The sequence below is a fragment of the Pseudopipra pipra genome, chromosome 19 (assembly GCF_036250125.1).
Source record: "Pseudopipra pipra isolate bDixPip1 chromosome 19, bDixPip1.hap1, whole genome shotgun sequence".
Taxonomy (NCBI): domain Eukaryota; kingdom Metazoa; phylum Chordata; class Aves; order Passeriformes; family Pipridae; genus Pseudopipra; species Pseudopipra pipra.
The window spans coordinates 9,286,885-9,313,042 of NC_087567.1; the positions used below are offsets into that span (position 1 = coordinate 9,286,885).

A 26,158-nucleotide genomic window follows, 5' to 3' on the forward strand; every position below is an offset into this window, starting at 1 on the left:
CTTTCCCTACCTCCTTGAGTTGATGGCACATTGACGGCAACAATCTTGCTGTTTGCAGGGAGTGGCAGCTTAGTTATCACTTTCCCTGCCATCGTTACTGGGCTGCCTGAGAGCTGGAAGGTCTGCCCTGTGCTGGCAATGGTTGTGGCTGAGGTGGCAGCTGTGCTAGTGGCTAGTGAGGCACACAGAACAGGCAGGTTTAGAGCAGAACAATTAGTCAGTGAAATGACTGGTTTTTTTTCAAGTATGAAACAGCAAACTACAGGATGGTTGTTACTGTATTTTTTTTTTTTTGAATGTGTCATGCTTTCTTTGGTAAAGATTCTGTTTAGGAAGCAGTATGGTACACCACAGAATGATTGCATTAATGGTTACTAGGACAACTGTCAGGAGTTAATGAGACAGGTCAGAAATAAGACTACCTAGCAAAGAAAAATGAGACAGGTATAATCTCAGAAATGTTCTTGTGGCATAGCAAGAGTTAAGAGCAAAGATAACCAGAAATGTAATAATGCTGTGTATTCTGGAGGAGATGTGGAGTTTATAGGATGTGATGTTATAGGATGAACTCCAGTACATGTTCTTCCCATGCTAAATGGCCACTTACCTGTTGAAGATTGGCCTTGTTTAACCCAAGTAGCAAAAGTCTGATGGAAGTTCTTGTTCTGTTGGAATGTTACTGTAGCTGGAGAACCCACTTTAGTAGTCAGCACTACTTTGGTTCCCGTGGGGACTGGGCCTGCCAAGGGGCCCACCACGACTTTCTGAGGAGTGGACACAGTGGTGGCAGTGCTGCTGGACGTGGTGGCTGCAGCCACCACCCCTCCTGCAGGGATCTGCTTCTGCTGCTCCAGCCGTTTCTGTGGGATTTAGAAAGAAAATTGAATAAAGGCATAATTAGCATCTTTGGATTTTGCAACATAAACGCTGTCTCTACCCAGTATTGAAAAACAAAGGACTCTGGTAGGATTTTAGTTCAAACTGTAGAGGATTGAAGAACAGGCTCCCTGCAGAACTCCAGCTCTGCTCAGAATACACAGCCAGAAACTTTCCTTACAGCACCTTTAAAATCCTTGCCTTATGCTAATTCCACTGGACATTCTACTTTAAGAAAACCCAAAATATTAGTCTCAAATTAATCAGAAAGGTCAAAACTTTGAAAAAATATCCATTTATATTTGGCTTTGACTGTCTGTGTACATCTATGTCAGTAAGTGGTACCTCATCATCAACACAGAGTTTACCATTTACATTCCTGAATTTAGAGCTTCCTGCACTTTACAGGAAAACACAGATTGTATCATTCTACCTCACCATTAAGAATGCAATTTTAAAAAATATTCTTTTAAATGTAACTCCACTTTGCAGGCTGCTCAAAAAAATCAGGTTCAAAATCCCTTACCTTACCCAGACACCTTGTGTGCTGTAACTGTTGAGAAGTTACATTTAATTCAGAGAGTCCCTTTGTGAAGGGATTGTATCAGTAAACTCTTCTAAAATTTCAACTAATCTCACATTTTTCCCTTTGTTACTGGAATTATCTCTGTATTTATTAATTTAAATTCCAGTGTTTGGTTAGTAGTGCAGTAATGCCCATTAATTTCTTCAAGAAGATGAAATGAAAAGGAGTGAGTTGGAAAAAAGCACAGTTCTTAATAATGTATGTGAAATACCAACATGGGGTTGGGTTCTCTAATTTTAATTGCATACATTTATATATAAATACATATACATATCTCCATATATTTAAATAAAATTATCAAGGGGCTTCATCCAGCCAACTTAAGACAGAATAAAATCAAAAGATTCAATTTGACTGAAGCATGAAATGCAGTTGTATTCCCAAGCCAGCTGTATTCCAAGGCAGCTTTCCATTGCACACTGATGACCTTACCTGGAGATTGGTGCTTCTCAGCCTTCTTTAAAATGGAAACAAACTAACCCTTTTTAAAGCGTTATAAATTAGGCAGGAAAAAAAAAAAAAAGGCAATCCAAGACAAATCTTTGCTTTAAACCTGTTTCAAAATAACAAATGCACAGCGGGAGCAGCATTGTTTGATGTTAGTTTGCAGTTTTCACTATGTGAAAAATGGTGCAAGGTAAGGGTGAAGTTAATTCCCCGTTTGTAACACATGTGGTGACCAGTTGCTGACAGGTGGAACACCAACAGCTCCCCACCTGCTGGGCAGCCAAACGTTGGTGTTTTAGCTGAGCCTCCAATTGGGCCTTGAATTCCTCTGCCTTCTTCTGTTCACTAACCTTAGCCTGTTGTTCAACTGCCTGTGCCTTTTCCTTCTCCACCCTGCCAAAGACACAACCAAAAGTAAGTTATACCACCACAGAAAATCCCACCATCAAACTGGATTTTGTTTCATCCAGCTTAATTCTCTTAAAAGTACAACTGTCAAGACTGAAGAGTACTGACAAACTAGTCATGGCTTCAAAACTGGCTTTTATAATTGCATCTGAGACTGCACACAATCTATGTAATACCATTAACTTAAAATTACTCTTTCTGAGAGACTCAAAGAGGTTGTTCCAACTCTTAGCACAAAATACTTAAAATATCTTATAACTTGTATATTCTCAGGCTGAATTTACCTTCACTTTACTTGTACATATTCATTTTCTTTGGATTATGGAAGTAACTAACATGTATGTAAAAAGTTATGCCAAAAGCAGCCTAATGCCTTTCCAGGCATTACAGTAAAAACCTTTTAGCATAAACAGTGATGAGTTCATAAGCATGGGAAAATTAATGTAATATTACTTCTAACAAATCTGTAATATCTGCATAAATTAGTTTTAGTACCAGCAAATAGTTCAGCTTTACAACTTAAAGCCTGACTATCAAAAGGCACAGTAAAAATACAACAGAGATGTGCTTTTACTGATCACAGTGACCAAGTTCGTGTTCTCTAGTGGGAACTTTGATTTAACAATCACACAAATTAAAACTGCTTTCTCTAAAAGCTCACTTGAGTTCATTTACCTTTCAGCAAATGCCCTGATCTCCCACAGCTCCAACTCCTCCTCTGCTACCCAAGTTTCCATTATTACAGGGCCTGTTTGCTTGGGTGTTTCTGGCCTTTTTGGCCTGAGGGCACTTGATCGAAGTCCCTTCCTCTGGGGTGTTGGAGTTTCTTTAGAGAACAGTCAAAACACACACATTAAGCTCAATGGTAAAACCAAACAAAAGTGTAAACCAAGATTTAGTGTCTTTTTCAGTCCCATTTTATGAACAGGGAGGCCTTTCAGCTTCTGATAAATCACATCCCTTTGTTAAAGGCATCATTTGTTTCCCACAGGTGAATGAATAGCTCATGTCAAGCTGTGTTTGCTCCCTTGATGGTCTGAATTAACATAAAGATCCAGTTACCTTAATTTCTGTAGGAGATTACAGGGAAAGGGAAAATGTCTAAACAAACATACCTTTTGGAGCCTCTGGGACACCAATGGGACAAATAATTTTTCTTATACAGTACTCTGACCGGATTCCATAGGGACCAACGTCTCTCCTCTTGATTATTTCTGTCGTTGTAATTTCAGTTTCAGTTGTTTCTACAACACATTAGTAACAGCAACAAATAAAGCTAAATCTCCAATCAACCCAATATACTCAAGGTAAAGAAACAGAAACTAGTAAGAACTGTTGACTAAAGAAATTCAAATGCCACAGCTGACTTTGAGCCCTTACAGAAATACTCAAAATTTACAGCAAGAGCTTTACAAAAATACTCAAAATTATGAGCTGCATTAAGAAACCCAGAAATTTAAAGTAATAATACCTGTCCTTGTGGTTCCTCCTCCAGGTGGAGCTTTTGCTGCCATATCATCCCACTTGAGACATGCCCAGAGCAATCTCAACATCAGGCTCACCCCAGCCAAGGATTTGACTGTTTGGAGTCGGTACCTAAAAGACAGAGTATGAATTATATCTTAAAATCAGAATGTATTTAAAAATACCCACCCAAACTAAAGGGACAAAGGTTTTCCATTCTACTTTTAGTGAACAATATAGGAAATTACTAAATAACAAAATGTGCGTGTTTTGGACACAAACACGTATTTCACTCGTATTTTAAAATTCAATTAATTTCATCACATCCTTAACTTTTCCTCAAAACTGTAAAGTATGTACCTCCAAGTGATCCCAAAAGTTGGTCTTGGGGATGGATATGGCCAGATATCCAAGGCAGGCTTTGCATTGTAATTGAAATAGGGAACCTCTCTGATCCCCCCTCTCCTGGCCAGCTTTTTTAAGTCATCATTGGGTAAAACAAATATGCTTTTTTTACTGCTTTTGGTAACAAATTTTCTATAGGATGGTAAGGCAGTTCCAGAACGAGTTTTTTTGGGTCTTGCAAACTTCATTAGCTTCACTTTGTCTTTTGTGGAATATTCCTTGCTGACAGTCATGGAAGTCACCAGTGTGCCCTCCGGGGTGGTCAGGGAGTCGGTGACTGTTGTTGTCACCACTGTTTTACTGTGCTCCTGGACAGAAATGACATCAGTGTTGCTGTCTGTGGCTGGAGTGGTGAGCTTGGTTACAGTGGTGGTGGTGGTTACAGTGGATATGGCACAATTTTCTGTAGATGAAACGACCGTGGTTTTCTCCTCACTGGCAGCTCCGGTCTCTGCCACCTTAAACACCGTTTTGGATTCCGTGGACACAGTTGAAGTCGTGGTAGTCACCTCAGTAATAACAGTTTTTACTTTACTTTCCCCATTCATGTTTTCCATCTGATGTGCCTGGACACCGTTCCGGGCAGCGAAGTGACCGCCCAGGCTGGATTCCTCACATGGGGTTACAGGCGAGGGAGCGACTTTGTTCTCCTCAGTGACCTCAGTTTCCATGGATTCTGTCTCACTGCTCAGGGTGTTTTCTTTACAGACAGTCTGTGTTGGTGGGGAAGCAGAGCCAACACTGGCAGATCTCTCAGGAGAAAACTGGTTTTCTTCAGTTTTCTGCACATACTTGGGAACTTCATCTGGTGGCTGAAGACTCTCTCCAGACTCAGACTCAGGTGAACTCTGCAGACGTGACTTTGAGTCCACATTATTTTTGTCCTTTGTGTCCTCTACCATGATGTCACCATTCATGAATGGTTTCACTGAAGATTCCTTAAAAGTCAATGGTTTTATTTCATGTTCTGGAATGGATTTATTAATATTATTAACTTTTGGTTCAATATCACCCCCTGCCTTAGCTTCACAGGTATCTTTCACTGAGCACTCATCATGTGATAAACCTTTAATGTCACTGTCTTTTCCATTCATTTGAAATGATGATTTTTCTTTTTCTACATCTGCCTCAGTTTCATCACCATTATTATTCTTTTTGTCAGTATTTACATTTGTCTGATCATGATATTTGTTTATGGTACTTGTTTCCACTTTCAGATCCTGCCCTTTCTTTTGACCATTAGCCTCAGTTAGTTTGGAGCTCAGTAAATCCTCATTAACATCTACCCCATCCATGTGCTCCACAGTTTGACTTTCCAGGTTTCTTTCAGAAATCAGCCCTGATTTAAGTGGTTCTAGGTCTTTATTAGCTGATTTTTGGTGAAATATGATCTTCTTTTCAGATTTACTTTCAGTCTTTACAGGAGGAATTTCTTCCTCCATTTCACTTTCTTGAGAGGATGTCGTTTCCATATGGCTTTTTGCCATACAGTTGTTTTCTGGATCTTTGCTCTGCTGCTCAGAATTCCCTTCTGGATCTGGTTTTTCAGGAGTGGCCACAGCATCTCTTCGACAGCCACTTTCAGGTACCACTGGCCCTAAGTTTTCAAGTTCTCGCTGAGATACTCTGGTAACAGGTAGTTTTTGTTCCAAAGGTTCTTCATTTGTTTCTGAAATGTCCCATTTGATTTTGCCTTCTGCACTGGTTTGCTTCAAACCATCCACTAAAGAACTCTCAGACTCTCCAAGAGCCTCTTGTCCTTGACACTTATCAGCAGTTGTAGGTTCAGAGTTGTTTTCTTTACCATCACTGTGAATGGAGCTTTCTCCTTCAGAGGACTGAGGTGAGTCTTCATCCAGTAGCTGCCCTTCTCCTTTTGACAGCCTGTTTGTCAAAGGTTCCTCCTCCTCACCAGTTTTGGTAGAGCAGATGCTGCTGATGGGCAAAGAGTCTTGTTCTGCATCTTCAGGCTGGGTCTTATCTGACATGTAAGTCTGATCTTGGGAGGAAATGTCAAACTGGCCTCCTTCTTTTCCTTTCCTCTGTAGCTCATCTGTGTTTTTCTGGGGGCTCACAGACCGAATGCCCCCAGTTTTAGCACCAGCCTCCAGCTTCATCTTCTCCAGGCGTTGTTTTTCCTCCAGCGTGAACTGTTTTATTCTCCGCTCCAGAAGTCCGTCTAATTTGGATGATTTTACTTTCCTTTTGTAGCAAGTCCTTAAATGAAAGCCCTCGCTGACATTGATTATATCCAGCTTACAGTGACTGTCCTCATCTTTCAGGGAGGATTCAATTTTCACATCATCTACATCCATAGGTTCTTCCTTGATGACTTTATCATTTTCACCATCGATTTCCTTCTCCGCTGTGAAGGAGAAACAACTCCGAGTCAGTGAGCCCCCAACAACAGACACCAAACTCTATTTTTACATAAAGTACTAAGAAATAAACAGAACTTTGAGCATATTAATAGATTTCAAGGAAAAAAAGAACAAAAACTTCAGATACTATTACAATGGATAATAAGCACTGAGACACTTTGATGTCTTGACAAAACGTGTTACACAGATTTTCAATAGTTATTTCTGAGGTTCTGGGCTTTCAGTTGTGTAATGATCAGGTAGTTTTACAATAACAAAAGATTATCACCTGTGTCTTTTGCCTGATCCAAGTTTTCAGAAATTGTATCAACTTCTACTTTTTCTTCAGGCAACTTTTCTTCTTTCACTTTCTCCAAGGTTTCTGAAACATCTGCTTTGTCTTTTGCTTGCACATCACGAGAGTCCTTTGCTCTGTCTTTCTCTGTTTTTACCTTAGTGGGCCCTTTTCGTTTGTCCAAGTTGCATTTTTCATCTTCGCTCTTTGCTATTAACGAATTAATTAAATTATTTCAATCATTCAGAATATTTTTTGTACTCTGCCACATTGTCATGTATGTTAATTTAACCTCTCAAATCATTTGCACATCATTAGTGAAACTCAGAAAGAGAATTAAGTATGCAGTGGTAACACCACAGGTTAAACTTAGTGCAATACTGAATATATATACACACCCCAATACTTTAGATGTTACTTTTTGGTTTTGATTATCTACATAATTTTTATCTACCTTTAATTTGGATAAGCCTATACAAAACTGTACAAATATTACACACAACTTCATAATTGAAACAATTTAATGTAGCTGAAAATATCTGTGACAACTGAATGTGTTACACTGACAAAGATTAGCAAATATCCACTAAAGCTTCCCTGGAACATTATTCCTAAAGTCTGCACAAGAAATATCACATACAGATAATTAACTGTAAATAAAAAAAATGTGTAAGCAATGCAAACACTTACTTGATAGCAATTTTCTGTAATTTGCATTAGTATTTCCTGGCAGTTTGGGCATAAACCTGTGCACATGGGTTTTACTAATCCAACTCCAGCCACCATATCCTGTTACTCTGTATTCCTCTCCTTTTTGCTTCCAAACCTGTCAATATTTTTAAAATAGTAGCATTAATGATGCTATTTGCTGCATTATTTACATTTAAAAACCAAAGATGAATAAAAAAAAAAACAAACCAAAAACTTTATTTTACAGACTTTTGAAGTACACTTGTGAAATAATGTACTATCTAAAATTAAAGATATATCTGCTGATAATTCACTCGATTCTATCATAGTAACATCTAAAAATCTTATTTATTTAATGTAATAGTGAGACTTTACCTAAAAGCTGAAAGATTATAGCAGTTTTTGAATCAACCTGTAAGTTTGTTACAAGAAGTGCAGAGCAACAAACCACTCCAACAAAAGCAGTTAATATCATTTGTAGGAGAATATAAAGAGGTTTCTAGAGTAGATCCCATCTTATTATACAACCTTCCAAAGTACAGGTAGTGGATTTTTTGGGAAGAGGGAGGGGAGCAGTGGGGAGGGACAGACCTTAACACAGTTAAGTTTAAAATGCAAACAGAAAAAGAGTCAGAAATCAACCATTTCTGTATTTTCCTTGTTCTTCCCACAGAAGAAAACCTCACCTGGTGTTTGACAGGAAATGTGTACTTCACCCACGTAGCTTGCTGCATGGTTTCTTCTTCTTCTTGTTTCCTCTCTTTTTTTTTCACTTTCTCCTTTTCTTCTCTTTCTATTGCTGTCATTCTGCGTAATCTAACCCACACAGATTTCAGTGCATTTAGTACAGGATCTTGTAAGCAAATATAAGAATCCAACAGCACATAGTGCCCCTTTAAATAACTTTAAATATCTGAAGTTAAGAGGAATGCCCAGAATCAGGTTTTGATGTATTACTTGCAACAGTGACACCACTTTTTTTGGCTATTCCAGTAAAGCAAACACAGCTGCCTGCAACTGTGTCTAACATCAGACACATCCATTTTCTGCTCCTATGACACCAATGAGAGACAAAAACCAGACTCCACTGAACTTAAGAGTGTTGAAATTTGCTTTTCTACTGCCCCAAAGTTTTGGCACTTTGAGACTGTGGCTCAGATAAAACAAACACAGGAGCAATGACACTATAAAAATGCTGTCATGCTTGTCAGTGTTTCTGGTTGAGAAAAAGCACTTCAAGGGCTGAATGACTGACTCAATTTAAACATAACTCTTACAGGCTTCGAGGAACTAGTAATTGTAAACCAAAGGAAGTTCTCATATTCAAAAATATTTTAATACGTATTAATTTTACCTCGTGTGCCCCAAGGATTCCCTCCAGATGGGCAGCATGACAACTGGTTTAATTGCACACTCCAATATAGCCAGTGCTAGTGCAAATTCTCTGGGCTTGCTGCACATCTGAACAGCCTTAATCCAGTTAGACCTAAAGTGGAAAACAGAGCAAAACCTGAAACATAGACATCACTAATACAGTATACTGTGTTAACTAAAGACTCCTATACTTCAATATTTTAGTCAAATGTACAATTTTTTTAGCCATCTACCATAAACACACATTATTTTATATTTTAATATACTGAAGCACTGACTTGAAAAAACAAAGCTCATTGCTTATTAACACTGTTAGCAAAAATGCAAGCAAAACAAGAGAATATGTATTCCCATTTCTTGATTTACCTGTGGGAAGCCCAGTTAGGGTGGAGGAATGATGCTGGGATGTTGTTTTCCAGCTGAATAATCGTGAGCCTCAAGGTGGAGATGGTCAGGACTTTGGAGCCATGCACAGACCCGTTCCACTTGAACTCCCCAGCTGGGGTCAGGCAGAATTTATGGGAGAGGTGTCGTCTCTTGTCGTGGTCCTCCCTGTGCTGGTGCTTGTTCAATGCAAAGGAATTGGTGGCATATTGGTTGTGATAAACTCTGTACTTCCCCTCCTGCCCCAACTTGAAATAATTGTTCATATTTCCTTTAATCACAACGTCCTTCTTGGTGTTCACTCGGGAGACTTCGCCTTGAGAGTTCACCACCAGAACCTTATGGAAGAAACAATGATTTTAAAGATGCACATTTAAGTTTCCAATATTTCTATTTGCTTATTTATGATTATTTACTTATGATTTAGGCTTCAATTGTCTATCTGTAAAAGAATAAAAACACCCTGCCTCAGTTTGTAGAAGCAAATAACTGTTTATCCAATACATGTACTCCATCACTGATTGTAAACAGAGTTAGGATATTCCCAGGATCAACTTTAACATTAAAAAAGAGCACTATCCAGGCTCCACAGTCCAAACAGGAACCTGGTTTTCTGCTCTGAATTATGCCTATGGAGGGAGAGAGAGCTTTGGGAAAACAGCTTCACTAAACTCAGTCAAGCTTTCTGTGAACCCCCTCCTTGGTACATCACACAAATCAGACACAGAGCAAAGCAAACAATTATCTTGGACTTTGAAAACATGACATGGATTAAGTCACTGGTCCAACTTGTTTCACTAAATGCTAACTTCCTTTGGAAAATCAGTTAACAAAAATAAAATTAATACACCAAACAATATGCAACGAACTGCAACGAACTCCCAACAGTCAAACACTTCCTTCCTGGACAAACTGGGCTACTTGAAAAAACCAGAACCAAAACAAACCACCAAAAACCCAACAAACAGTGATACAAAACATTTATACCAGTGCATTGGGTCACTGTCAGATCACTCTGTAGAGAGCAACCATGATAGAGCACAGACAAAGGACAAGGAGAAATAAAGCTTGCTGTGACAGTACAATCTCACCATTTGCTAAATCTATTATTACTGCTTTTTATGTACCTCCACTGCCTGCCAAAATCACTTTTTTATTTTTAAATAAAAGTTTATTCTTATTTAAATAAATTAGCATTTCTCTAGAACATTATTTTGTACTCCTTTGAGTTTTCCAAGATGTGCACAAACCTCTCTGGTTTCTTTATATAACTTATTTGCTTCCTGTGCTGCAGCAGCAACCTGCTGGTTTTTCATCTGGCTCAGTTTGCTGTCTGGATTCCTCAACCTGGTGAGCATTCGTGTCGAGCCTGGTGTGCCTCTTCCTGCTCCTGGAGAATCACTTCTTTCACCATTAGATTTCTCTCCTGCCCAAGAAAAAAAAAAAAAGGCTTTTAAAACAAACTTAAAAACTGGGAGTTTTCTGTTGATGCACAGAAGTTACGACATGAAGGAAAAGAAGTACAGTGAAAAGGTGCATAAAATGAAAGTTGGAGACATTATTATTATTATTATTATTATTATTATTACCTATGTCCTCTGAAGTCTGGGATCCCCTCTCTGCATTTTCAGCATCATCCAGAGTCCTGATGGAGTCATTCTGCTCACTGCCACTGCTGTTTTCAACATCTGGCTGTGGAGGTGCAGCAGACCCACTGCTGCTGTTGCTGGGGATCATCTGACCAGTTTCTTCTACAAAAGAACAACTTCCTTTTTAGTTTGGTTTTTTTTTTTCTTTTAAATTGGATCAATGCAATTTTTTTAAGCTTTAAAGTTTTCACCAGAAAAAGTCAGATGAACATGTTTTGCTGGATTGGAGGGAAACACTCATAAAATATTCATTCCCTTCAGAGCACTGTATCCCTGAAAGTACTTTTTGTTCTGTTTTGAGTAGTTTCAACTTTTACAGCTCTGAAGAACTGAAATTCATACTGGTGTTTAAGACACATTCATATTTCATCCAAGACAATTTTTTTCCTACAGATGCACACACAGAGAATCCTCTACTGAGGCTTTGTTTTGCATTTGGAATTCAGATTTCATAAAATCTGGTCTTCCTGCAGCTCCTATGATTTTCCCTCTTTTGGCTGTCTTGTGTGTTACCTGTCCCTCAAAGCACAGACCTTTCAGCTCCCCTTGTTTACCACAGAGTCTTTGATTGTCTCGTCTTCAGCTCATTAATTCTGAGGAATCCCCCAGATTTCAGTTCAACTGGCACCACTGGAAATATCAGCCCACTTCAAATATCAGCCCCTTCCTTACAGTCTGATGGGTCTCCAGGTGGGTTCTTGCTCCCCAGTTGTCCTTGTTTGTGTGTCTTGACACTGTGGGATTATTGTCACCTCACCTGTTGTGCTGCCCCAGTAGGACCTTTGGACTAAACATCAGTGACTTGCAGCTACCTCCAAATAAACCACATTCCCAGCAGGAACAAACCCCTCAAACCAGCCATTTCTTCTGGATTTTGTGCTAAAGAGACACAGTTCAGCTGGTTAAAAACTACAAGATCTTTCTGTTTCCAGAATCCTCCCAAAACATCAGGAATTCTGCTGTTGTTAAGAAAGGTGAGAGAATAAAAACCTGCTTTTTGTGCAATATTCACTCCTAGCAGCAAGATTAATATTCTGGGATTCTTAGAGGATCCTTAACCTGAATGCATCTTCAATTCTGGCTTTGCCCAGTGGGTGACCACCCCTGTCTGACCCACTTCCCTTTCTACTATGAGAAAAGATGGAACTGTTTTCATGCCTGTTTATAGAATGGAAGCACCCAAACCAGACCTTAATTAATAAAGACTAATATCCAAATTACATTTAACAAGGATGGTGACGGACATTCTTGTCTAAGTTTGCATTTTACTCTTATTTTCCTCCTCTTTGGGGGGAACTGCCTCACTGATCCTAGTTCAGTATCCTTCCCTCCCTCTGCAAGGACAGTCTCAATCTGGAATTTCATAGTAGGAACACAAGCATCATGGTGAATATACTAAATTAGACACAAGGAAAAACTCTCTCCACACACACTTTCCTACAAAAAAATAACCCACTAATTTAACTTCCAGAAGCTTTGGAAGGAGAAAAGTACTTGTGGAAGTAAAATAAATAATGATAAATACATAAGTGAATCTTTAAAATAAAATACAAACCCAGAAATGTGTCTGAAACAAAATTATAGGATATGTATCTTTCCAATTAAACCTCAATTTAACAACTTTAAAAGGGAATAAAAAATATGAGAACAGGCAAAAATATTTTAAATAAAATACACCAAGTATCTAAAATATTTGGTGTTTGTCTCATGCACTAAGACATTTTCTGTACTAAAAGGGTTTCTTATGAGGCTTCCAGATTACAGATTAATCTTAATTTTCATTTTGTCCTCCTGTTAAGAAAGTCTATTACAAGGTTTGGATGCACTGACTTCCACAAGTTCAAGGACTACAATCTGTCCCTGCTTGGAAAACTATTTCTGTAGGAGGAAAAACATTTACCATCACTTTTTAAAACATAACACACTGAGTATGGCTACAACACAGATTAGAGCATGTTTAGATTTTGAAGAACTGAAAATAAAAACCTCATCATTTTAACAGTAATCAGCTGTTTAGAACAACACTTGGTTATTTGGTAAACCTTGTACAGAATATAATTCTAAATGTAATAGAAAATAATTCTGAAATAGTGTACTGATAATTTAAGTTATGTTTAGTCAAGTCCCGTTTATTCCTAAAGCAAAAGTTTGGTTAGGTTTTTTTAATTCAATAATACATATTATGTCATTTGAATCATGACATGGCAGAAGAAAACACATTAAAACACAAGAGCCCCTGTGCTTATAACTCTTCTATCTGTTTAAAATTCCTACCGTGACAATTTTAACCTTGAATGAAACTGCTTTCACACTGAATGAAAATGCTTTGGTTGTTAGTCATTTATACAGTAAATGAGAGGTTAAAATAATAAACGAGCCAGCAGCAAATTAGAATTTGAAATAAACTCTGAGAGGACGCTAACAATCATCATGGATCACTATGGAAAAACAAAATATAAGGAAAATAGAAAATAAAAAGCTTAGCCATAGTCATCTTCAGAAGGCATGGAAACAATGCTCTTGTCACAGAGGATCACGGATTTCAAGCACCAGTTGCAAGAAAATTAACTCTGAAATGTTAATAATGACAACGTAGCAGTAAGGATGGCACTGCAAGCAAACAGCATGAGTGATATACACTGGGAATGGTTTTAGTGGACAAATCAGAGAGAAAAACTTCACAGATTCCCCAAATTACAGAGGCATCGGTAACAGTGCCCTCTGTACCTGAGAGTTCCAGGGGGAGCTCTGGTGCCACCTTCTTCTCTGCCACGTTGTTGCTATCAAGGGTTTCTGACTGACACCCCACGTTCTTCCCTTCAGGGCAACTACTGTCTCCTGCAGAAGGATTTGTGGTGTTGTCATCAGTGCTTGGTGTCACAGAGTTACTTTTATCCCCAACGACTGTTGCCTCTACAGTAAAACCACAACAAAACTTTAGGGATATTCTTTATTATGCCTTAGGATGTCATTTGGCATCATCCACAGAAAGCAACTGCAGCAGCTTTTTGGTTGGTTGATAATGCTGAAAAATATTGAGCTTTTTCCTTTTCTTTCCTTTTGCTATGAGACAGCATTGTCTCAGAATCAAAGAACAAACCCCCTGTGACGAGGAAAAAGTTAAAAATGATGTAATATGGCTTACTATAAACCTGTTGATCACAACCTGTAAGTGCCTCCTGTACCTCAAGGCAGGGGATCTAGAAGCTGTATAGGAGTAGGAAAATTGGTGCAATTACTTAACAAGAAAAACAACTACAATATGCAAGCACAAAGGAACTGTCAAATATCACCTATTACAAAAATATCTTAGAGAATCATACCAAAAAAAGGCATCACATTAACACTTAAAGAAAAGTGAAGCTCTTAACTAAAGATTCACTTCACTGAAATGGAGCTGTTAAAGCACAGTCAAATTTGTTTTACCTTCTGTTTTCTCTTTTTCCACATCTTGCTCATTCTGTGTTTCCTCAATTTTATCTTGGTCTCCAGATTCTTCCTTGTCTCTCTCAGCATCTGTCTGGTCATTATCACCATCACTTTTGGCCTTTTCTCCTTCATCATCTCCTGTGTTTTTATCTTCCACTATTTCTCCTTTTCTTGCTCTGATGATGTCCAAAATTTCATCTACAACAGAAAGCATGTTGTCATCAATAAATAAACAACCACCTGCAGAGCCACAGAGCACAAATAACACGACATAAATCCTGCTTCTGATATAAAATAAACTCAAAGTGCAGCATTTATTCCCATTAAAGAAAACATTCTTACCATTTGCTGCAGAAAGGAAAGACTTGTTGTTGCCCCTTGCTTTGTTTGTGAGGTCTTCTGTCACATCCATGTGCCGATGAACCTCCTCACGCATTTCATCCAGGGTTTTGCATAGGTCAGCTTCCCAGTAATCTTTGTCCAGGCATTCAATCAACTCTGCCAGCTGGATCTTTGTGCTGTAGTACCAGATTTTCTTATCCTTCTCACTTTCTGAATCTTCCTCTCTGTAGGAGTATTTAAAAAAATATTCATTTTAAAATATCTAGATAAATGACAAGGATTAGTATCAGTCTGCTTTCTGCAGGGAACTATTAAATGCCAATACCTGATTGTGAACAAAGCAAGCACATGTGGACACTTGTATGCACCCAGTTTAATACTCAGTATTCATTTTTGCTTCCCTCCCTGTCTTCATTCCCTCAGTTCTCCTGACAGCTTCCTTGGGAAAGCTTCTGAAGAGTCTCCTCAAAACCTGTTAGTCCAATCTGACAACAAGATTTATTCTCATTATATTTAGTATTACTGTAACCAGTAATTTACTACTAAGTCTCAAACAGTTTGCAATGAAAGAGGGTATGGGTAGGGTATGGGTTCAGGATCCCTAATGGGTGGTGTTTGCAACTGCATGTTCAGGAAAGAGCACAGTTAGAAAATTCAAAGAGTAGAATGTCACATCCATAAAATATTTTATTTTGGCATCTCTACAACATCCACCTGTGAAGCACCAGGAAGGGACAAGAGTCATAATACTCTCCTTTGAAAAGATCATAGGATTTCCACTGTTTTTAACTGGGTTATTCCATGACCCCACAAGCCCAAACAGAACTACTGGAGGCCCACAGTGCCAAAAGCACCTCAGCAGGGCCACCAGATCTGAGGGAGCTCCATAAATATCTCAGGTAACAGGCTCTCCTGGAGCACCTGAGAGCACAAGGAGAACACTCTGGACTTCAGCCTGGCTTGTTCCGCCCTGTTGAGCAGCAGCAGCAGCTCCAGGCTGGCCCTGAGCCCAACCATTCACCTCCACACCACATCCCAGTGCTCCCAACACCGAGGGAAAGGAATTAAACTCCTGCTGCACCTGCACCACCTGTCAAAGCACTGCAGGCCTGGGGCTCATGGATAATCCTAATCCAAAGTGTCCAAAGGAATGGAAAGCTGAGGGCAGTTTGAGAGACTGATCCTTGTGAGAATCATTGCAGGTTCCTCTCTCCTGGCTGCCTCCTCGTGGTTTATAAAGATGGTAAAAATTGGCCTCAGGGACTCAGAAACACAAACAACCCTAAGGCAACTTCCACAAGGTATTTCTGAAACAACTCATATTTGCAACCCAATCAGGATACTACTGAAATAAGGTGGTTATCAAGCTAATAATGGCAATACTGCTCAAAATTCAACTACTCACTTGTCACAACCATTATTACAAAATGGACTTTTGGTTTTGATGAAAAAAAAATGGTTTATTGCAAAGAAATACTCTCATCTCTCTCATAAAGGTATTTGCTCATGAAAAGCAACTCATTCTACTTTACCCATTCATTCCTCTAAACTGCCAATATTCCCTTGGTTTTAACCACACCAACCTGTTACACTTGACCAGTTTTCTCAGAAAACAACTCATTTCAAGAAGACTGTCCACATACAACACCAAAAAGTAACAGCTGAACACTGACAATCTTTTGACTCTATGGAATATTCTGGGCCTGTGAACTTCCATGTTAAAGAAAAATTACTGTTTAAACCATGTTTCCTCTAAACCAAGAGTTATTTACTAACAACAATAGGAATGACAGCGCTTTTATTATTGGTGGTGAACAAAAGCCACAGCAGAGGAAGATAAAGGCAAACACCCAAAAACCGAGATGGAAGGGGGGATGAGAATGCAAGAATAGAGCTTTATACAGCCAGAGAAAATAAAAGGATGAAACAAAATGGGAATGTATCCCTTCTGAGCTTTCCCTGGCAAATTTCCAAGGGAAGTGGCAAGTGCAAGACCCTGGCTGAGTGGGGACTGTAAGGCTGCCCTGCTCCTGACAAACAGGACTGCAGAATATGAGGCTGTTTATTTCTTAACTCACCAAAAGGGGAACTTTAACCTTTCATTTTGAACGCCTACAGGATTATTTGCTAGAGAAATAATGCCATTTATGCATCTTCTTATATGACCTAGATATGCAACAATGTGAATGCTTTATATGGAATCACAGAGTCACTTGAGTTGGAAAAAAACATATAAGATTAAATCTGACCGTATATTCCCATCACTCCATGAGGGCAGGCTGTGCCTAGACCCATTTCCCAGACAAGCAGCTCAGGCACAGAGGCTCATACACCTTGCTTCAATTTTGATGGGGATCATCCAAGTGTTTTCTTATTTTCATCCTTCTCCCCCCTGTCCAGCAAACCCATGCTAATGCATCCAGGATGTGTGTTTGTGTCACCTGAACAGCCCAAGCAGCATCTGGCTTTTCCTGTTCCTTCAGATCTTTCTATTCTAATGTTACAAGGTTTCATTGGATTGCAAAGCAGTTAGCTGCTGTCTTCAATTTCCCTGGATAACTCAAGAAAGCCTTCAGCACCAGGAAAGGTTTGCAGGCCAATAAACCCCGGGGCTCATGAGAAGAGCAGAGACACCAGAGCACCAAGTGTCCTGCAGAAAGCACCTGGAGCCAATCCTTCCATGTGTGATTCCAGTCCTGCCCTTAAAGAACTGCTCAGACAACGTTCCAGAAACAGACAATGAGGTTATCCAAGAGTATTTTAATACCCTTCTGCTTCATTTATCTCGGGGTTTGAGCAGAGAGTTTGTTTTGAACTGAAGGCTCTCACAATCTTAGCAGGAGAATTTCAGGAATTAGTTTTCTCTCGAAAAAGCACAGGCAGAAAATGAAATGGCACAAGTTGGCTGGTCTGTGCTTCCACCAAACTCATCTCTGGCCAGACGTCTTGTCAAGACTCAGATGCCTGCCAGGGGAAGCCTTGGAGGATGCAGCAGAAATCATTCCACGCAATCCATTCTGGCCGAGGTAGTTAAGATTTAAATTAACAATTAAATGATTTATGCTAACTTTCCCTGACCATCTTGCTGCATTTGCTAAAGGGACACTACTTTTACCCTCGGAGGAAATCAGAGGGGCTGTCATAAAGAGAAGATGGAAAGATCCAGGGCTGCTCAAGGACCGATTCCCACTGTTTTTCTCGGACGAGCCAGCCGGATTTGCCAGCTCGGTGCTGCACAGGTCCAGTGAGTCTCCAGGGGACTCAGCTGAGTCACATACAATGTGTGAGGCCAAGGAGGGAGAAAAGGATCACATGAGCATTTCCTACCTCTTTCAGCCTTCTTGGCTGCCAGGAACTATTCCCCAGCAGGCTGCAGAGACTGATAAAAACAACACCACAGAAGACGCTCGGACTTTCAAGTAATAATGAAACGTTATTATTAGTAGCAGATACAGCCCTTCCTAAACTCCATGCTGATACAATTAGAAACTGAGGAATTCAGTTAATTGTTTAAAGCAATCTATTCAAATGAAGACCCGAACCCTTGTTAATTAGTTGGAGAAAATAGAGGAGGACCCACTAAGAACATAAACAGCATGACAAATCTTGCTGCAAAAACGCTGAAGCTGCTTTTGACTGTCGAGGAAGATCCACACAACTCAGGAATAACAATGTGTGCCCTATTTCTGCTATCAAAATGAAAGCCACACACTGTTTCATTATCTTCTTTCACAGACACTTGATAAATCCAAAGCATCTCAATATTTATAGAAAGATAACTGGTAAAAACGCTGCAGGAGTTTACTGGGACAATGCAAGTCCAAGTCCTAAATTTCCAGAGCTGTTAACTTGCAGAAATAATCTTCACAAGTAAAACAAATACAATTGACCCAGAGGCATCAGCCTTAATTTGTAAACAGCTTGAAACAAAAACCTCAGGAATTTCCTCTTGCCCTTTTTTTTTGGTTTTGTTTTAATCTTGTTGATATTTGTTCATGGGCATTTATGAGGAGAACCCCCTCAATGGGCACTTCTCCATCTTTGTAAAAGAGAAGAGATGGAAAAGAGAAACAAAAACACAATGAAGGGCTTAAACAAGGCTTATTACCCTCAGCAAGTAATAGAAATAAATGTATCAGGGAACAACAAGTCTACAAAACCCTTTAAAAGGTGACAAAACCAGTGGTATGATGGATCTATGATATTTATAGGGAGAGAGGGGAGAAGAAGTAAAAAGCCCTAAAAACCCTACTGAAAAACAAGCCCACCAAGAATTTAGGATTTCAGCTCTTTAATCCCCCTGGGCAAGATATCAAATGGGTATTTGTGCAGATTATTTTTAGATCTATTAGATTCCCCTGATATATTTGATCACATGGCACTGGGGAATACATTCTCATTTTAATAAAGTTGATACGATAATATTACTTCATGAATCTCAGGTTTCAGCATTTGGCAGTCATCCTTTAAGTTATTCTTCAGTTATCCAAGACATCAGGGGTGGTTTGATCTTTTTCAGTGTGTAACTATATATATATATATCTGTCTATATGTGCAAAATACAAAGTGCTTACTGAATTTAAAGGGCATTAAAAACTGCAAGTACAGAGTTTAATATCCATATGAGTTACTAATGTTGAATTTCCCTGGAAATTAGTTGTGTAGTACATACTTTTGTCCCCCATGAACTGGTTTTAGTATAGTTTTAAGGCACATTGTCCATAAATTTAATTATGTCAAAGTTCCCTGAGAAGTCCAGAGGAATTGGCTGATTCTGTTCATCCCACACTGCCCTGTTCAAGCACTGCTGCTGCACATCTGTCAGAACCAGCTTCATCAAACCTGACTTATTATTTCTGAAACAAGTAATTTGCCCACAGAACTCCTAACAGGAATGCCAAAATGCTGTTTTTTTAAAAACTCAATACATTTAACCTTTGAAGATGTCTCTTCTAGTGCAGTTAAAATTACTACCAATGTGAGAAACAACCCTCACATGTGCAAATATCAAAGGATCACGAAGCACCTGCAAGATTTATTTTAGTTTAAAACATGTTCAGGTATTGCCTGTATCAAAATCCTCTGAATATCAAACACTCCACTTCACTGGGAAAAAAAACATTGTTTCACAGTTTAGTTAAAAATAATTACCAATCTGCTACATATAGGGAGGAAACAAAGTCTGCCTATTTATCTTAAAATCACCTCCTGAGTGAGTGACTCTGGATTTTTTTATGTGAATTCCCAGACCTCTGCCAGCACAGTAGAGTAGTGAAGACAAACCCATCTTTAGAACAGCTTTGCCCTCAAGAGTTTGAGAGGAGAGACACAAAAACCATACACAGAGGAGACCATAAGTTATTAAAGCACAAGTAAGTAGAGCAAAAATAATCCCAGCTCTGTGTCCTTCACAACCAGGCTTTTTGTGGGGAAAAAAAAATAAAAAAATCAAACTTTCAACACATTTTCTGGAAACAGAAGGTAGAAGATTCTGTCTGAGGCAAAGAATTGGGATCTCAACAGCTCCAGGCTGCCCATCACATCCTGGGGAACCATCTGAATGATCCACCACTTACTGCAGAGCAGGTGACTGAGTACAAACATGAAGTGTAGAGATAAAAAAAAAAGGTAAGAGTATAAAAGATGCCCTGCCTCCTTTAAAAGATCACTTGAAACTACTGTGGCATTTATAGCCCAGAGAAACTAAAACCTATCAAACGTTCACTCTTTTTTTACAAGTGTGAAAGGAGAACACAGGGAACAAAGAGCAGCAATAATTAATACTTAAAACATCAGAGCCCCACATTTTGAAGGACTACCATGAGACCCTTAGAAGTGTCTTCTTTGCAAGATGTAACACCATCAACAGCCTCTTTTAAAGACACTGGCTACTGTCTTAACATCCACTGTGACCTGTTTGGTATGAAATTCTGTCAAGGGACCCAGTTGTGGCTTATTTTCTCCACACTGAATGGAAAGCTTTTAAGAAATCTAGTAAAATCTCCATTTCTCATGAAGTAACAATACCATTGATTTCACTTAAACATTATTTCTCCCCTGTTATGAGAACAATTAGATAATAACTCTCTTTTATTAAAAAAACCCCAATCTTTAGCTATTTTCTTGTAAAACTCCAGAAGTGCTTTTATAATTTCAGATTCAACTTTTCAGGTAAAAAATAACAGGGCACAATGCCCTCACTAAGAAGGGTTTGATTACTCATAATGTTTTGAGATACATTTGTATATGAAGATAAACCAGTAAGAGTAAAGTGTGTGAAACACAGGAAGCAGTTCCCTTGAAGACAGGTATGTCTTGCTATTTTGACTTTGTTTACACTGCAGAAGTGTTCAGTGCAGCATTTCCTGCATTTCTATGGTGAATATCTCTAAAAAATTCAGGTTCAAAAGCATCAAACCAGTATCTGGCAGCCAAACACCACCCAAGCAGTGATACACCACAACTTGTCAAAATAAGAGTTCAGCTTCTCTCCAGTAACTTCTGCAAGAAACTGGAGGGTTCTCATGAAAATTCCCTTCCTTTTCCTCACATTCATGTGTTTTAAGCACATTAATATTAAGCATGAGGCCTTGGTTTTTCTTCCTTTTGATATATGGATTGTGAGAATATTAATTTTGGATAAATATGATGGATTAATTACACAGTCTTTAGCAACCTGCTAACAGAACAGCAAGCAATGGATTTACCCAAAGAAAGAACAGCTTTAAGATGGCAACAGCAACTTACAGTATATATTGAAACACATCCAACACAATATGACTGTTCAGAAGTTATTAGTTTACTCACATGATGATCCTCCTGTTCAGGAACCAGTATTTCCTCCTGTGCCTGTCGTATCCAATGGGCTCATGTCGGATGTAGGGCTTGTTTTTTTGGATTTCAGCAACACAGTCAGTCACTCCAGGCACCTTGTGTGCCACACAGACCTCACACTGCCACTCGTCCTCGGGCACCTCCTCCAGAGGGGGTTTCACACACTCCAGGTGATACACGGCCGAGCAGGTCTCACAGCACAGCAAATCCCCGAGCTTGTGACAGACCCTACAGTGATCATCGTACTGAATGACACCTTCTGACATTAACTCCTCCCGGGCAATGTTTGTGGTAAGGAACTGATCCACTAAGAACTGCAGGACTTTGATTTTATTCTCTACTGGTCCATAAGGATAGTCCTCTGTCTCTTGGTAAGGAAGAACATGATGGTATTCCTTGTCACTCTCACAATAAACCCGCAGGACCTCTGGCCACGTCATTCCATCTATGAAATACAAAGTGGAATTAACGCTATCTTTGAGGTCAGCAGGTCCAAAGGTAGTATTTGAAGTGTCTTCTTCACGTAAAACTGCTTTTAAAAGCACTATGTGCATCTCTGCCATAAGTGTGCACTGCTCTTGACTTACCAGAGCAGCACAGAAGTCCTCAAAACGAAAAGGAGAGAGGCGTAAAACAGTGCCAAAGTTCCTTAGTACCTCATAGATGGCAATAACATTCATTATATGCTCACTAGGCACCATTAAGTCCTCTGAGGATTTAGGAAACTCCAAGGGTGGGATATCTTTTTCTTCCAGTATCGGAGAGCGAGGACGATGTGCTCTTTGTCTTCTCCTACCTGGAAAAGAAACCAAACCAACAGTCAGGATTTTGCTCTTCACAGGTCAACATGTTTAAACATCAATGACTGTCTCACACTGTAAACTACTGTAAAATAAGAATTCACAATCTTCACAGTTACATAAGTGTGACAACCAGCCAATAATCTCATATGGAAATAAAATCCCAGATATCTGAAGTTTTGCTTTAGACACCAAGAGCAGTTGCATTTCCTTTACAATATATATCTACTAAATCTTTAACATGACACCTAGAAATTTAATTGTTGGAATTACTTAGAACGAAAGATATTTCCCTCAGCCAAAAAAATAATAATAATTTAGAGATTCTTCTCATTTTTCTTCAGCATGACTTGTTTCAACTTGAAGCACCGAGCTCCAAACAACAGATATTTTGTACTAAAATACTGCAAGCTCTTCTCCTATCCAGGAAAGCTCATTTCAAGCAGATGTCTTAGGACACTGATTTCAACCAGATGAAAATACAAAAGAGAACCTAAAGCACTTTGTCCACTGCTTTCTAACTAGGATATTTCACCTGCATAGCTACAAGCCACAAACAAAAGTTAAATGTGATGTTTTATGAAAATATTTCAAAAATTCCTGATTTCTGAAAACAAAACAAAACAAAACAAACAAACAAATCAACCCCAACCCACTCTCATGCTTCAATAAAACAGGAGCAATATCCACAGAATAAGAGGCAAAATTATGGAAGGGCAAAGCTTAACACAAAAAGCTAAACTAAAGAGCTGTTTTACTCCCTAAAAGACACTGAGCATAATTAATTCAGTCTCAGATGCCAATTCAGATAAGAATTCCTTCCCTTTAATTCCATTACCCTTGATGCCAAGCAGAAGGAAACACGAAAGAGGAAAGTTTTTGTGCAGGACATTACCAGACAGGTGAAATATTTTAATCATCTACCAAAATAACAAAAAAACTACCCAGCAACATGCAACTATTTAGCAGCTAATGGGGAAGTTTTAGGATGCACTCATTAAACTTACTGCCCTTTTTAGAAAAAAGGCAATTTAATCAAATGGAGACAACCTCATAAACCATCATATTGGTTTAATCCAAGAACTGAACTCTGGCAAGCACACTAAGATTGTGGCCAACAACTGAACTTCAGAATTACCCCCATAAATATAGGAAACAAGTCTAATGGGGGGAGAAGACCTGCTAAGGCAGATCCTGCTGAACCTTAAACACCTTAAACTTTAATGCATTGAAAAAGGGAAAAAAAAAGTTACCAGAAAGAAAAGCTACCTTTAAGAAACACCTTGATGCATAACAAATGATTCCAGAAGAAAAATAAATTAATTCCTGAGCTGATATGGCAAAAGGATCCCAGATAAACTCTCCCTTCCCAACTTTAAAGAATTAAATCTTACGCAACAAGTTACACACTCAAACAATATGGATGAATTGCCAGATGTTTCCACTGCAGAAGTAATGGGTCAACATCATCTGAGGGTAAAAATAACTTTCCAAGTTTAGTGAAGTTGGAGTTGTGACTGTGGAAAATGAAAGAATGCTTCTATGACTGTCTTCCAACATGCATTAATCAGTGGAAAATGTTTAATCATGGCAAACGCACCAAGACACAGGAGTTTCACAGCCAGGCCCAAAGCAAGAGTTCTCCAGATGAAACTCAGCCTTTCTATCACCATGATCCAAAATCACAGATTAATTAAACAAGCTGTGGTTTGTGCAAAGGCCACAAAGCAAAAATCACACACACACACACTAAACTCCTTCAGGGTCCTGAACTTTCCTTCAATACTGTGTGGGACCAGTCCCAGCTGGCCATGCAGGACATCAACAACACAGAGCAGATACTCTGAGATCACTGATGGTCCTCACAGAGTCCAAATATCACAAAGCCAGCAGAGTTATCAACTAGGATTCTTTCCAGGGTTTGCAACTGTAGCAGAAAAATGTATCTGTCACACAGCAAAGCCATAAAATGGCCCTTCAAGAGCAGCAAGGACCTTCCCCCTGCTTTATCCAAATTCATCAAGAGTGACAAACCCCCATAATTTCAGACAAACTGCAATGAAGGACCACTGCTGAAAGAACCAAAGGCTCCTTATTTCTTCTCAAGGGTTGAGATTTTTCCCCTCCAACAAAATTCTGCTTGTTCTATGCATGTTTTTTTCCCCCTCATTAAAGAACCAGACTCCCAACACACCCCCTTTGCTGACGTCTCTGCCAAGAGATAACCACAGGTATGGAATCACAGAATAACTGAGGTTGGAAAAGATCTTTAAGATCATCAAGTGCAACTGTCAACCCATCCATGTTCACCACTAAACCATGTCCTCAAGTGCCACATCCTCTGAACACTTCTAGGGGTGGCGACTCCACCACGTCCCTGGGCAGCTGTTCCAGTGCTTTACAACCCTTGCAGTGAAAAGAAATGTCTTACTAACTAATCTGAACATCCCCTGGTGCAAATTAAGGCCACTGTATTTGTCACATCAAAAAAGAACCCTAAAACAAGGCATTCCTGGTATGTTCTGAAAAAAACTAATCCCTAACACTTCCTCTATTGCAATCAGTTTATGTGTTTGCACAGAAATTTAAAAAGTAATAATAAAACTAATAGTTGGGACAGTAAGAAACACACAGTGCATTATAAAACATGTGCTTCCTTTGTCCACTACTTTGTGTTACACCTCACAGTTGCAGCACATTAAGATACTCCCCATCCACACTGTAAATCACACACCACAGCTCAAGAGCTCCAATCATTTCTCTTTTCAGACACTGAACTGCCTTGAAGAATTCTGAACTGCAAATGAACTGGTTTCCAGAGCTAAAAAAGGAAAGTATTCAGAGATGTAGAATGTCTTAGAAAGAAACTGTATTTTTCTTGAATGAGTTGGTGGCACAGTATTTCAGATCTTTCTGTGCCGGCTTTTTTTCTTTCTCATTTCACTTTCAATTTGTTATTAACATTTGGTGTACCCAGGCTGAACAGAATTTGAAGTTCAGAAGGGAATCACAAAGGGTGATTTGGAAATTCAGAAATTCCAAGCAATTTGTGCTTATACTTATTACTGATCAGTGCATCAACTGTGAGCTCAAGGAACACTCTGGACACCTCCAAAAAACCAACAAAAACCTGCCCAAAACCCCAACCCAAGCAGTCTAATAATCTCCAGTGAAAAGGATGGACATTCTCTGCCAAGGTGCTCAGAAATCTTGAAGCATCTCTAAGTGGCCACTGAACTGAAATTAAAAGTGCAGGTCACTGGAATATCAGATAATGATGTCAAAGTGCTACAGCCTCTTTTTTTGAGCTGAAATGTTTGTGTTCTATGGTTGGGTGGACAACCTTCTTTCTTCGCTGCTGATTATCTGCATGTGCTCACACCCCACCCAGCTCACCCTGCTCTGCAGCACTTTCATTTCTGTGAAGGTTTTTGAAGTCCATGTTTATCCAACTGTGCCTCAGAAACACATAAAAAAAATCCCTCAAACCTTGAAAAATGCTTTCCTACCATAAACACACCCAACTTTTCAAGCTCTTCACTTTCAAGGACAATCTTCTTTTCCACAAGGCAAATTGTCCAGTGTTGGAATTTGACATTCACTGGCAGACACAGCCCAGCAGAAAACTTGGGTCTCTTCATTTTGACTTTAAATTACTTCACAGATTCTAGGATTTGACAACAACTTTTTTTTTTTTTTTTTTTTACTTGTCATTTGTCAAAGATTTTGGCCTCCACAGGGAATGTTTGTTTCAAGGAAAAATTGCAGTTTGTACTGTTTTGCCTGAAAGAAAAACCACCAAGAGGATTCCAGAG

General features: G+C 39.1%; 1 protein-coding gene across 13 annotated transcripts in view; it reads right to left on the reverse strand.

Moving 5' to 3' along the window:
* Positions 1-26,158, reverse strand: part of BPTF (bromodomain PHD finger transcription factor) — a 52,066-nt gene that overhangs the window by 17,972 nt on the left and 7,936 nt on the right. For 6 of the 13 annotated variants that reach the window (XM_064676081.1, XM_064676076.1, XM_064676086.1 and 3 more), the window contains exons 2-19: positions 21,517-22,339; positions 14,710-14,933; positions 14,365-14,565; positions 13,666-13,851; positions 10,879-11,040; positions 10,540-10,715; positions 9,272-9,627; positions 8,886-9,017; positions 8,218-8,347; positions 7,532-7,667; positions 6,836-7,051; positions 4,142-6,551; positions 3,789-3,913; positions 3,433-3,561; positions 2,993-3,143; positions 2,179-2,302; positions 608-860; positions 11-172 (exon numbers count right to left, since the gene is read on the reverse strand). In XM_064676081.1, the coding sequence (XP_064532151.1) occupies positions 11-172; positions 608-860; positions 2,179-2,302; positions 2,993-3,143; positions 3,433-3,561; positions 3,789-3,913; positions 4,142-6,551; positions 6,836-7,051; positions 7,532-7,667; positions 8,218-8,347; positions 8,886-9,017; positions 9,272-9,627; positions 10,540-10,715; positions 10,879-11,040; positions 13,666-13,851; positions 14,365-14,565; positions 14,710-14,933; positions 21,517-22,339 (6,096 nt within the window). Of the gene's footprint in view, positions 1-10; positions 173-607; positions 861-2,178; positions 2,303-2,992; positions 3,144-3,432; positions 3,562-3,788; positions 3,914-4,141; positions 6,552-6,835; positions 7,052-7,531; positions 7,668-8,217; positions 8,348-8,885; positions 9,018-9,271; positions 9,628-10,539; positions 10,716-10,878; positions 11,041-13,665; positions 13,852-14,364; positions 14,566-14,709; positions 14,934-21,516; positions 22,340-26,158 lie in introns of those variants that run through there. The other 7 variants (XM_064676085.1, XM_064676084.1, XM_064676088.1 and 4 more) reach the window with 6 other exon arrangements.